Source organism: Bos indicus, chromosome 22, assembly GCF_029378745.1.
Source record: "Bos indicus isolate NIAB-ARS_2022 breed Sahiwal x Tharparkar chromosome 22, NIAB-ARS_B.indTharparkar_mat_pri_1.0, whole genome shotgun sequence".
Taxonomy (NCBI): Eukaryota; Metazoa; Chordata; class Mammalia; order Artiodactyla; family Bovidae; genus Bos; species Bos indicus.
Genome location: NC_091781.1, coordinates 52315934 through 52328578, shown reverse-complemented (window position 1 = coordinate 52328578; position 12645 = coordinate 52315934). Strand labels below are relative to the sequence as shown.

General features: G+C 50.0%; 1 protein-coding gene and 1 long non-coding RNA gene across 23 annotated transcripts in view; one reads left to right on the top strand and one right to left on the bottom strand.

Annotated features, from left to right (window-relative positions):
• Nucleotides 1-12645, bottom strand: part of KIF9 (kinesin family member 9) — a 36888-nt gene that overhangs the window by 5905 nt on the left and 18338 nt on the right. For both annotated transcript variants that reach the window (XM_019984925.2, XM_070777248.1), the window contains exons 11-17: nt 7718-7786; nt 6794-6898; nt 5506-5561; nt 4675-4765; nt 4067-4200; nt 2326-2517; nt 978-1192 (exon numbers count right to left, since the gene is read on the bottom strand). In XM_019984925.2, coding sequence (XP_019840484.2) covers nt 978-1192; nt 2326-2517; nt 4067-4200; nt 4675-4765; nt 5506-5561; nt 6794-6898; nt 7718-7786 — 862 coding nt within the window. The remainder of the gene's footprint in view (nt 1-977; nt 1193-2325; nt 2518-4066; nt 4201-4674; nt 4766-5505; nt 5562-6793; nt 6899-7717; nt 7787-12645) is intronic.
• The window catches only part of LOC109576332 (uncharacterized), a 59161-nt gene that overhangs the window by 33719 nt on the left and 12797 nt on the right, over nt 1-12645 (top strand). For 14 of the 21 annotated variants that reach the window (XR_011563171.1, XR_011563170.1, XR_011563167.1 and 11 more), the window contains 4 exons: nt 3133-3315; nt 3436-5127; nt 8014-8196; nt 9697-9778. This is a non-coding gene — a long non-coding RNA (uncharacterized lncRNA). Of the gene's footprint in view, nt 1-164; nt 238-3132; nt 3316-3435; nt 5128-8013; nt 8197-9696; nt 9779-12645 lie in introns of all 21 variants that reach the window. The other 7 variants (XR_011563158.1, XR_011563176.1, XR_011563175.1 and 4 more) reach the window with 4 other exon arrangements.

The window sequence follows — 12645 nt, the reverse complement described above, 5'->3', positions numbered from 1 at the left end:
TGCCAGGAAAGGCCCAAAAATCCATCACAGAGACTTTACGGCACTCTGTTGAGATAGGGAGTGACAACATCTCTTATACTTCCCAGAGGTTCTCTGATTATCTCCAAAGAAAAAAATTTCTAAGAGTTGAACTTAAGATGATTTTCATTTTTCTTTCATGGAAGACATGTCTCATGTCTAATGTCCCAAATGACCACTCTGGGCTGACAAGTGGCTGCCAGTCAAGGTACCTAGCAGGTATGTTAAAAAATGAACTACTTGATCTGTTCCCTTAAGATAAAAGTTATTTTACTTGGTATTTTACCAACCAATGGGAAAACAACTGCTTGGGGGGTAGGGAAGGGCAAAAATGTTTTCTGATATTCATAAAAGTTTAACTATTTAAAAATACTGCTTATTTTTTCTTCTTCCCATCCTTTAAAAATAAACATTTTCCAGGCATATTGAGGAGTAAGTGATATATCAGCATAATATGCATATGATTTAAAATATGTAAATATATGTTCAGTTCAGTTCAGTTCAGTCGCTCAGTCATTTCTGACTCTTTGCAACCCCATGAATCACAGCATGCCAGGCCTCGCTGTCCATCACCAACTCCCGGAGTTCAAATATATAATAAGGAGTTGTATATTCAAAGACCTGGAGAAGGGCGTGGCAACCCACTCCAGTATTCTTGCCTGGAGAATTCCCATGGACAGAGAAGCCTGATGGACAACACACAATCCCTGGGGTTGCAAAGAGTCAGACACGACTGAGCGACTAAGCACATATTTAAAGAAGGTGTGGGCAGAGGGACAAAGAAGGACTCTAGCTCCCCAGGGCTGGCCAGAGCCAAGTGATGCCCCAGGGATGAAGGGTGCACCCCAGCATCCCCTGCGGCTCCCTTCCAACTTGGTCCTCCAGTGCCCACGTCTGCCCATCCCAAGCAGGATGACTGAGATCCCACTGTCCCCCAACTACCTTCTCAGCATGCTCACCTTGCTTCTCTCGTAGTGATTTCTGTAAATTGAGTGCCTCTTTGGTCATGTCGATCTCCCGCTTGATGGCATTGATGCGCTGTGTGGTCTCGCTGGCCCTTTTCCTCCGTTCGTTCAAGATGGATTTGTTTTCTTTGAAGATGCGGTTGATCTCACTACCCCGCTCATTCTTAAAGTCCTCAAAGGCCACAGGCTTGGCGGGTGGGGTGCTAGGCCTGAAGATGGAGAGGGAGATGAAGGGAGAAAAGGGGCAGCTGTCTTGGAGCCACCGGGCACTTTACATTTCTTCCCTGGAGCTTCTGTGAGCTGGAGGTCAGAATTCCTGGGTACCACCTACCCTAAATGAGAGGTAAACTGTATAGGAATCATTCTCTCATCTCTGTTCTATTCAGCCCACTGCAGAAAATGAAAATAAGGAAAAATAAAAAAACAAAATACCACTCATTACCTACTGGCAACCACACTTTAATGTATCTCCTTCAGGAATTTATTTGATACACTTTTTAATATTTGGATCATGCAGTATATATAATTCTGCATCCTTCGCAGAAGCATTCTTTCATGCTATTAAAAACTCTTTGAGAATCCTAGTTATTATTAACTAGATGTAAGATGAAGTGCCATGTAGGTGAAGGTAGATTGTCTGCAACTGAGTTTGAAATCCGTTTTAAAAAAAAAGATGGATGAAAAGATGGAAAGAAAGACACATGATGAAATACTACAGTAACAGTACAATCAGGAGGGTGTTCACTATACAGATCTTTCAACTTCTCTGAATGTTTGGAAATGTTCACAAGCTAGAGAAAAATTCTTCATGTACATCTGTGTACATTTCAAGGGCAGAGAGAATCATTCACTTGGTGCCCTTTCCCTAATGTTGACTACTGAAGGTGTTACCAAAAAAATTTTCCTTTTGCTTTTTAAATTAATGACACAATCTTTTAATATAAATTTTTGTCTAAATCTCTTTATTATTTCCTCAGGACAGATTCCTAAAAACTCAATTACTGACTGACCGGGGAGAGGAACTGGGTAGCTGGAGGAAGGGTCTCACACTTGAGAATTTTGTATCTTTTGAATACAGTACTTAGCCATAACGTGCAAATTTAATTATTTAAATAATTGCTGTTTGGAGGGTCTAAAATGATTTTGCGTGTCCCTGCACCTTGGGTGGCTCCTGAGGTTGAGCCAGTGTGCGCCTGTATAAGCCACCACGTTTCTCCTTGGGGGTATGCTCCTAGTCTTTGCCTGTCACCCTTGTTTAGCTCTCTTCTCTCTGCAGGTGCTCTTTCCACGTCATAGTCTGCTTTTGTATGATCTGGCGCAGGAGCTAGCATTAGATGGTCACCTGGGTGGGCGTAATTCCTCCTTTGGGGAGTCAGAGGCCAGGGGCTCAGTATTGGAGGTCTCCCGGTCCCGCACAACCATGTCTTTGACATCCCCATCCTTGGAGGACGGGGTCAGCTGGGTCTTGGAGGTGGAAACATCCAAGTCCTTGCCACTCAGAGGGCTGCTGGCACCCTCCTTTCTTGCTGAGGAGCTGGAAGGAGAAGGGAGGGAGACCCCGGGCTCAGTGTCTCTGATGCTGAGGGGAGTAATCTTGCTCAACACTCATACACCAGAGCCCCATCCCACTCAGCTCCGGTCTTAACACACACCTCAGCCAAAGGGCGGAGAGTACAGCCCTAAGCCATGCACGTGGGGAGGAGGAGGGGAGCATTTGTCTCCTGGCGAGAAACCTCCCAGGAGACTCCGCATTCCTCCCAGGAGAAACCTGGGAGGAACGGGGAGTCTCCAGTTTGGAAGCATGAGGACCTTGGGGTGGGCCACAGGCTCTAAGGAACATCCTGGCTGCTGAGGCAGGAGTCACACAGGTGCCCCTGGGAAGGAAAGCAGAGCCCTCACCCTGGGCGCGTCTGTCTGAGGCCCAGCAATAAAGACAGACACGTCTGCACCCCTGCTCTGACCAGCCCACGACCCGCTCGCCCACCTACCATCAGTGCCCACACCAGCTCCCGGGAAAAGAGCCATCCCTCTCCACGTGATGGTGCCCAGGGCCCTGCCTCCCGAGAGGCACGTGAGAGCAGGGCTGAACTGAAGGAAGGATGCGTGGCTCCCTCTGTGACTGCTTCCTTCTCTGGTTTTCTTGCAACAGGTGTGGCCTGGGGCCCAAGCCTCGATCAACTGTCACACTGATTGCCTGACAGCCGCACAGAGGGGGTGAGTGCCCTGCCTGAAGAGGCAGGAAGAGGCCAGGATGCCCCGCTACCCGACGCCAGTCCTGCACGTGACGGTTTGCTACCATCAGCGTTGACCCATGTCCTTTCCCAAGGAAAAGGTAATGATGGTTAACAACATGTTGGTATTGAAGTCTTCCAGGGACGGGGACTGCGTTTACTCACTTATCCTCAAAACCACCCCAGTGACTAATGCTGCTATTATTATTATTCCCACTTAGGGGGAGGAAACCGAGGCAGAGAAGCTCTTATGCCTCACAGAAGGTGACCCTCTTGGGTGAGAGAAGTACACAGCAAGGAGGTGAGCCCAGGAGTTACCCTCAGAGTGGGGGCTGTGTCCACCACAACACAGCACTTCCCAGAGACGCTGGCTCATTAAGGGAAGCTTGACATTCCTCCCACCCTGCACCCACAAATGTGTCTTGCCTGCAAGGTGAGCTGGGGTTTTTATGCGACATGGGTGCCAATTAGCTGGGTCACAGAAGGAATGTGGTGGTGGGGTGGGTTTCCACGTGAAGTACCAATGGGCAAGTGGCAGCCCAGCATCTCATTTCCACTCTACCACTTCTCAGCAGTGTGACCTTGGAATGACCTCCCCTCTCTGAGCCTTGGTTTCCTCATTAGTAAACTGGAGATGTCAACTCCCACCTCACAGAACCGCTGTGAGCATGACAGATGAGCAGTCCCAGCCTGGGCCCAACAGACACTGTTAGTATTGGCAGGGGTGATGGCCATTGTGACCACCCCACCCCATCACTAAGACTGGGGGAAGGGAGGGACAGCTGTGTCCTCACTTCACCAGCCAAGGAGGGCAAGGTGCTGATCAGCAGGAGCATCAGGAACGTTACTCACCTAAGCTGCTCTTTAAACATCTTCTTGGACTTGGATTTCTTCCCGGGTTTGGTAGAGAAAGGGGCGACTCCAAGTCCGAAGCCTTGTCCATCAGGCTCACCCACTAGGTGGCCGTCAGCATCTACGAGCCCTGCCTGGACAGAGGCCAGTCACAGGTCTGCAGGTCAGATCAAGTGTTCAGGCCCCTGGGGGACCCTGGTGTATATGGACATGTTCAACCCACACACCAAGATGTGGCTCCTGCGGATGTCACTTCAGGCTGTCCCCACGCCAGCTGTCTCTGACCACCCCACCAAACATCCAGTGTCTCACCAACTGTTCTCATAGCTGGGTGTCTCATCCATACTCTGAGACTCCTGAGGCCCATTTCCAACCTAACTGTGGGAATTGTCTTGTTTGCTGCTGGGCACATCTCCAATTTATAGAGATCATTTTGAATTCATACGTGGTTGACTCTTGCATGGGTCATTCCATGCTCATGCTGGTGTTAACCTTTACCTGTTACAACCCTAGATCTGCTTTAATGTAGGACACTCGTTGCCTCTGGCAAGATCTGGGAATGCAAAACTCTGATGTGAGTCTTGTCGGCAAGAGGCAGGCGTGCTTACCTTCTGGACAGCAGAGATAGCTGCATAGTCATTCTTGTCTATGAGGGTGTACTTCCTGCGCAAAGTGGACTCCACTTCCTGTTCCTGTTGGCTTGGGAGACAGAGTGAAAGAACCCCTCGCACCTGGGGCAAGCTGAGCCCCCTGGGCAGCACCAAGTTCTGGAGTTAGAAACTATTTGTGTGTGGCCCCTGAGACAGAGCCACACCCTCATCGTGAACCAGACCAGACAGAACACGCTCACTCCCCGCTCCCCACTCCCCAAAGCATGTACCCACTGTCCAGTCTCCAAATCCACAGGGGTCACCCTATGTGTCAAGGACAGCTGCTGTAAGATGACCTTTGACAAGGACCCCAAGCCTGCATCATGCATCCCGATCTGTCTCTAACTGGCCCTTCGGAATCACGTGCCCAGCTTCTGTGATAACACCCAGCATGAGCCAGTCAGGCTACAGGTATGTCTGTACCCCAGAAAACCACAAATCCCTCTTGAGGTGGGGAAGAGGGTGCCAGGAGCATCAAAACACCCTGCTTTGGCCACATAAAAACCTCCTGTCCAGTGAACAAACTCAGGAAACCAGTGACTACCTCCTCTCTGCATAGCCTTCAAAAGGGGGGCTGTCCCCACTTCCAGGGGAAGGGAAGGGTAGGAGGACCTGAGAGCTCAGTGGCAGACTGCTGGGGTCACCCGGGGCTGCCATACCCAGAGGCCTCTGATCCGGCTCTGCGCACACCAGACAGAAGGCAGAGCACCTGGAGGCCGGCACCCAGACCATGGGAAAGGAGAATGGCAGCCTGATGCAGGACTGGGTGGGTGTGGTGGGGTCCCTTACCTCAGCACCACCCGAAACTGGTTGAACACCTCCTGGATCTGTCTGAGGTTGATTATCTGGAGAGGATACCAAGGCAGAGGTTAGACCAGGGGCACCACGGAACTAAGGCTGTGTCTGTAGAGAAATCAGGACCCCTTGACTAAGCCTTGGACCATATGTCTCAAGAAGGGGACATGTACCAACACCCTCTCAGCAAAGTGGCAGTCAAGCCCTCCTCAAGAACAGAGAAACCCTTGATTAGTAGTTTGGAAACTATTTATTGAGGCTATAAAAAAATCACCTTTTCTGACTGAAGATTTATATAAAACTGAAATGACTCTAGTTCTTGAAGGTTCTAAGAAAACATCTAAATAAAATTAACTGTCCTCAGCTCTCTCCTGCTTCCAAAAGGATCCATCATGAACCATTCTGTGTGGGTACAGACAAATGCACACACCTGCGGCTGAAGGAAGACCATCAGCCTCTCTTGACCCCAATGCCCTCTAGCATTAGCCTTGACGCCTCGGTCATTCTGGGGCTGCCCTTCCTAGGAAGATCAGAAGAGCCCTCAGCTGTCCCAGGCCTGCCTCTGGCAGCTGCTGACAGTAACAGGCTGGACAAGGTTCTGTCCGTGAGCCCCATGATGAGAAGTCTGCCAGCATGTGCTCTGAAAACAGAATGCCTCTTTCCCCCTGAGAGCCTTCCCTTTGTGGCTGCTTTATTCCTCCTTGGCCCACTCCAGCATGGGCCCTGGAGGGGTCCACCTTGCAGACAACCAGCATGACCGTCATCCTTTAATGCCCTCCCTCTGCCTGCCACAGATAAGCCTCCGAGGTGTTGTACCTCAGTTCATCCCAGCTCGGTTTCCCTCCCCACCATACAGGTCAGGCCACCAGAGTACACGAGCTTGAGCATTTTCCTGAGGCCACTCAGCAGGGAGACTGCTGAGCTCTGAGATTCGACCCAGAGCAGCTTGACTCTAGGATCTGTATTGGTGGCCCCATGATGGACCACCCCCACTGTATTTAAGGCTTGGACCACTTCCCACATGGTCAAGGCTTGGACTACCTCCCACGTGGTCAAGGCTTGGACCACCTCCCCTGTGTTCAAGGCTGTAGGCCACTCTGTGGGGCACCCACAGCCTTGCAGCCTCAGTGGGCTGAAGGGCCCTGAGGCCAGGAGTCCAGCACCACCCACCCTATACCCCCTGCACCCTCTCAGTGAGGTTCCCAGGCTAGCAGAGCATACATCAGAGATGGAGACAGAGGCCCTGGCCAGCCGGATATGGTGGTCCTGAGGGGCTCCTTACGTCAATCTCTTCCAGCGTTCCCTCCAGGTACCTTCGCACCTGGGAGTTGATCTCAGCAATCTGGATTTCATCCATAGGGTCATAGTTCACGAGGGTACGGTTGGCCTTGGAGAAGGAAGAGGGACGTACTGTTAAGCTCCAAGCGCCCGAGCCCAAGCAGGGTGGCAGGGACCTTTCTGAGGACCAAAGTGGGGAGGCTGGGCAGAGAGCCTGGCTACCCAAGCCACTCCACTCCCTTCATCACCATGTCCTGGTAGGGAGGGCCTGACTCACAGGCTAGGTAGTTGGGTCAGCACGGGACAACCAGGTGGGACAGGGAAGGAAAGGCTGCCAGACAAGGGCCTGCTCCTCCAAGCCGGGGGGCTCTGCTGGCTGAGTCTCAGCAGACTGTGGGATGAGGGCCACAGGAGGGAGGGGGCGCCTCTGCCTTGAGACCCTCTGGACCATGAGCATCAGCTCAGACCAGCACTGGAGGTGTCCTGCCCCCCCCACCCCTGCCTTCCAGCTCCCTGCTGCCCCTAATAACCATCCAGCCTATCCACCTCCCTGACCTTAGAGCCGTCATCAGGCTGTCTGCCTCTGTACCCCCACCTGCCAGGCTTGTGGCCCCTGCCCTTCATCCCCCTGCCTACTGCCTGGCTCTGCTCCCTGACCATCTGACAGCCCTGCCCACATCTTGTTCTTCCAGGGTCTCTGCCCAACAGACATCCCTTCTGCCCCTGCAGTCTCTGTTCCCCCAGTCCCCTGTCTACTCAGCCCCTGACCCACATGGCCCCCTGTCCACCCAGTCCCTCTGCTCACCCAGCCCACCCTCTGATCCACCCCTGCCCTGACCCACTGCCCCCTCCCACCTAGTCCTTCTTCCCACTTGGTACCCTGACCCCAGTCCCTCTAGTATTCCACCCACCACCTCTAGCCCCTTACCAGGCTGTCATGGATGGCTAGTTCCTGCTTGAGCAGTGCCAGCTCCTTCTCCAGGTTCCTGACCATTCTCTGCCAAGGAAGCATATAGAGGTGGGTGGTAGCAAGGAGGACAGTCAGAGAAGCCACTTATAATCCCCTACCCTGTCCTCAGGCATCCTGGCCCTTGCAGGTGATCCATGGAGTGTGATCTCAGCATTTGGACGATTCCCTCCCAGCTGTTGACTTTTCCTCAACTGGGTGAGTTTAGGGTTTGAAGAGGTTTCAGCACTTCTCTGTCCTTTGCCTCTTACTTGCAGGGGAGACTGAGAACAGAGTGAATATGGGCACCACTAGGGCCACCCTAAAGCCCGATCCAGAAGCTCCAGCATACTTCAGTCCACCAGGGTCACTGCCCTCTCCGTGCAGCCTGTGCCTCCAGGATGTTGTCACCCTCATCCTCTCCAGCCACTGCACAAAGCATCACCATTCCCTACTGACAGGTATGCCACCTCCATTTATTGCTGCTATAAACAATGCTGCAGAACACCTTTGCTCTTACATCTTTGTGTAGGATAACAGTGACCTATGCACTATGTCGGAGAAGGCAATGGCACCCCACTCTAGTACTCTTGCCTGGAAGATCCTATGGATGGCGGAGCCTGGTGGGCTGCAGTCCATGGGGTCGCTAGGAGTCAGACACGACTGAGCGACTTCACTTTCACGCACTGGAGAAGGAAATGGCAACCCACTCCGGTGTTCTTGCCTGGAGAATCCCAGGGACGGGGGAGCCTGGTGGGCTGCCTATGGGGTCGCACAGAGTCGGACACGACTGAAGTGACTTAGCAGCAGCAGCAGCAATGCGCTGTGATCTGCCCCATTACTCCTTGCCTATGCTTCTGCCCCTGCTCACGCCACTCCCACCAAATGACCACACTCCTGCCTCTGTGCTGCCCGTCCCCTCTGCCTGGGACACTCTTCTCCCAGGTATTCGCATAGCTCACCTCCCTCAAGTCTCTGTTCAAACACTGCTAAATTAGGCGCCCCTCAGTTACCCCATGTAAAACTGCAGTCCCCTCCCACTCTCACACCACTCTTTTTAAAAATCTTGCTCTAGTTTTTTTTCATAGAACATACCCTAGAGCGGTGCTAACAGAACTTGCTGTAATGATGGAAAGGTTCTGTTGTGCCACAAGCCACATAAAGCTATTGAACGCTTACAATGTGACTAGTGGGACAGAGGAAGTGAATTTTTAAAAAAATTTTTAATTTTATTTCATTTTACTGATTTCAGAGCACTTCCTTGGAGGTCCTATGGTTAAGACCCCGCACTTCCACTGCTGGGAGTATGGGTTTGATCTCCGGTTGGGGAACTAGTATCCCTGTGGCATGAGGTGTGACCAAAAAGAAAGTTTGTTTTTGTTTTTTTACTGATTTCAGAAGCCACGTGTGAGTAGTGGCTACTGTATTGGACAGTGAAGCTCTAGAACTTAACCTATTTTAGTTTTAAGAAAAATTATATATAAGGTGTACAACATATGTTTTGATATACATGTACACAGTGAAATGACTACTATAATCAAGCTAATTAACGTATCCACTAGTCACCATTTTTTGTGTATATGGTACAGTTTCTGAGATCTACTTCCTTTGCAAATATTCAGTATACAGCACACTACTATTAACTATATTCACCATGCTATATGTTAGATCCCCAGAACTCATTCATCTTAGGACTGAAAATATGTACTGTTTGACCCACATCTCCCATATCTCAGCCTGCCTGCTCCCACTCCTGGTAACCACTGCTCTGCTTTCTGCTTCTGTGAATTCGGCTTTGTTAGGTTCCACATGTAAGTGAGATCATGCAGTGTTTTTCTTTGTGTATGTGGCTTATTTCACTTAGTACAATGTCCTCTAGGTTCATCCATGTTGTCGCAAATGGAAGAATCTAGAACTGACTGATTTCTTCTGTTTATTACATCTGTCTCTCCCATCTCCAGCGAACTGTCAGCTCAAGACAGATTTGTGTTTCTGTTGGTCCACTGACGTGTCCCAAGTGCTTCAAAAAGTGCCCGGCACATGGTAAGTACTCCATAAATTTTAGCTGAATGAATAAATGATACATTTCTAGAAGCAGAATTGCTTTGTCATTTTACATCTGGTACTATCCTTGAGTCTTTCATATAAGCCCAGGACTTCATGTTGAGAACCTTCAGTATGAACAACAGGCTTCTTTTAGTTGTCCAAAATGCCCACTAGAGGGAGCCCCTGCCAGCTGGGTCTCAGGTTTAGTTGTTTGGTCACTAAGTCATGTCTGACTCTTTTGCAACCTCATGAACTGTAGCCTGTCAGGGTCCTCTGTCCATCTGGTGACCAAAGCAGGGACCAGTCTATAGCAAGGGGTCCTGGTGGCTCACTGGCAAATCAGAGCACAAAGCCTGAACTCAAGACACATGACCAGGGTCCAAATTCTGACTCTGCCCCTCTGGGCAACCTCAAGATAGTCCTTCAGTGGATTCCTATGAGGTGACTGAGGGAAGTCCTATGAGAGAGGGCTGGTGGCCAGCCCCTACTCATATTCATCCCCTCGTCTCAGCTGAGGGATCTCAGTTCTAGAAAATGCACTCTACCCAACCAGGGAAACTGGCTGAGCTGCGGGGGACCTCCAGCTCGATGACTCCTCCGTCCACCGTGGTGTGAGGAGCCAGGCTGAGACCTCTGGGCCAGTCAGGTGATGGCGGGAATGGGCCATCTGCTTCCCTGGGTCACCAGGCTCCAAGCTGCACCCTGAGAGCATAGAAGCCACCTTCTTACTGCCTGGCAGGCTTAGTGGCCTCTATCTGTCCTCTTCTACTGACTGACTGGAAAGAAACTGCCTAGAAACAGAGCTGGAACAGCAGACCCCACAGAATAGGGTCTGGCAGCACCTCCTGGCGGACCAGCTCCCTTGTAAGACAAAGGAGCATTTTCTGGATGGAAAAAAAAAAAAAACACCTTGGAGACAAAACAGACCCCATGTAAGTTCCTTGATGGTTAGGTGTTTCCATTATAAATGTAATGAGGATAATTCAGAGAGTTCTGCTTAAGTTCACAGCAGGCTGGGAACAGCTCTCAGCCAAAGAAGTTGCCCTATTTGACCTCACTGCAGTGTGTAAGTGCATTTCTTCTTGGCAGACTAGGATACCCCAAGTCTTTCTGCTGTCTGTTTATACCCATGACTCACAACCCTTCCACCACCTCATGGAATCACAGACATAGTGGGAAGGTCACTGGAGGTCTTCAGTCCAACTTCCTAGTTCACAGATGAATACCCTGAGGCTCAGACTCTGAGCAACTCACTGCAGAGAGCTGGTAGCAGAGGAGGAACTCAGTCTCCCACCTTTCAGCCAGCCCCGCCAGCCAAGGAACCCTACAGAAGCTATTCCACTCCCTTGAAAACAGGCATCAGTACTGAATATTGTGCTGGCGACAACCTGGGAATACTGATCACAGTCTAGGAAAGGCGGCACTAAAATACTTTGCCAGGTCTCTCTCAAGAACTCGTGCACAGAAAGGAAAAGGCTCATCGCAAAGATTATAAACACATTCGCATTTGGTGACAGGGCAACTTGGCTGTCCAGGACCAACAGTGCAGATTTCAGAACAGGAATTACATTAAAATGAAAGTCCCTGCCATCAGGTGCAATGCCCACCCAGCCAGGTTCACAGGTGGTAATGTTGTAGTCCTAAGCTAAGTGAATACCAAATAAGAAAATAAGAAAAATAAATAAGAAAAGCTCCAAGCTACAGAAAAGCATAGAAAATAATGCCATGAAACTGTGGGAAGACCACCCTAAAATCTGACTTTTTAACAGCATGCTAAATACTGGCTGCAGGTATTTTTTATTTTTAAAAGAAATAAAACATTTAAGATAAATGTGAAGCCCCTGGACCCCACTCTGAGTCCATTCCCCACCCTGACATCCAGAGGGAACCCCCAGCTTGCTTTGGTCTTTTCACTCCCACACATTTTTTTCTTTGACTGCGCGCACACGTATGCACCAAGAACAATCAGCATTGCTTTTTATGTCCTTTATCCTTGGTATGAATGATAGATGCCACCATTTCAATCCCCAAGTTGTTTTCTCCCTAGAGATTATCCATGCTCAAAGCTCAAGCTCTGCTCCCTCCCTCCACAACCTATTTAGCTACTCTCCCGTTAAAGGCTATTAATTGCGCTCCTAACTTTTCACCATCGCAGTAAGCGGTGCAGCACCGTTTTCTGTAAGTCTCTCTGTGCATATGTGAGAATACCACTGGACTGTACACCTAGGAGTGAGGCTGCTGGTCTGCAGAACTGAGTGGACTGCTAACTCACATTTCCTAAACATTTATGCCATGACAGCACTGTGCTAAATGATTTCTACTCATTACCTTACTCTTCACAACATCTCTTTGAGGGTGGACTCTGTTATTCTTCCCTTAGAAAGAACAAGTATCTCACTGAGGCTAGACAGCTGAGAGAACAGGCTACTGAACCAGGATAGCCCAGTGCACGTGCCAGGGCTCTTAACTACGGTGCAAGTCATTCTCCAAGTGAGGTCCCAGAACAGCAGCACTGCGAACACTTAGGAGAAGTCTGAACCCTCAGCCCCACTCCAGACCGAGGCAATCAGGAACTCTGGGAACAGGTCCAGTGACCTGTGGTTCAATGAGCCCTTGGGGTAAGCTCTAAGCTCTACTTCTTCCTCAACCTCCAAACCATGGTTTAGATACACAGAGCCCTGGAACTGTTATTTTCCTTCAGGATTTAGAGTCTAGAAAGTTTAGGTGATTTGTCATGGGTTTAGGGCACACATGTGCTCCTCTCCAATAACTATGATTGCATAAGCATCTTAAAGGAAAAGCAAATTATTGGTAAATGTATTTTTACTTCAGTAGATGTTGCCAAAATGCTCTCCAAAGTGGTT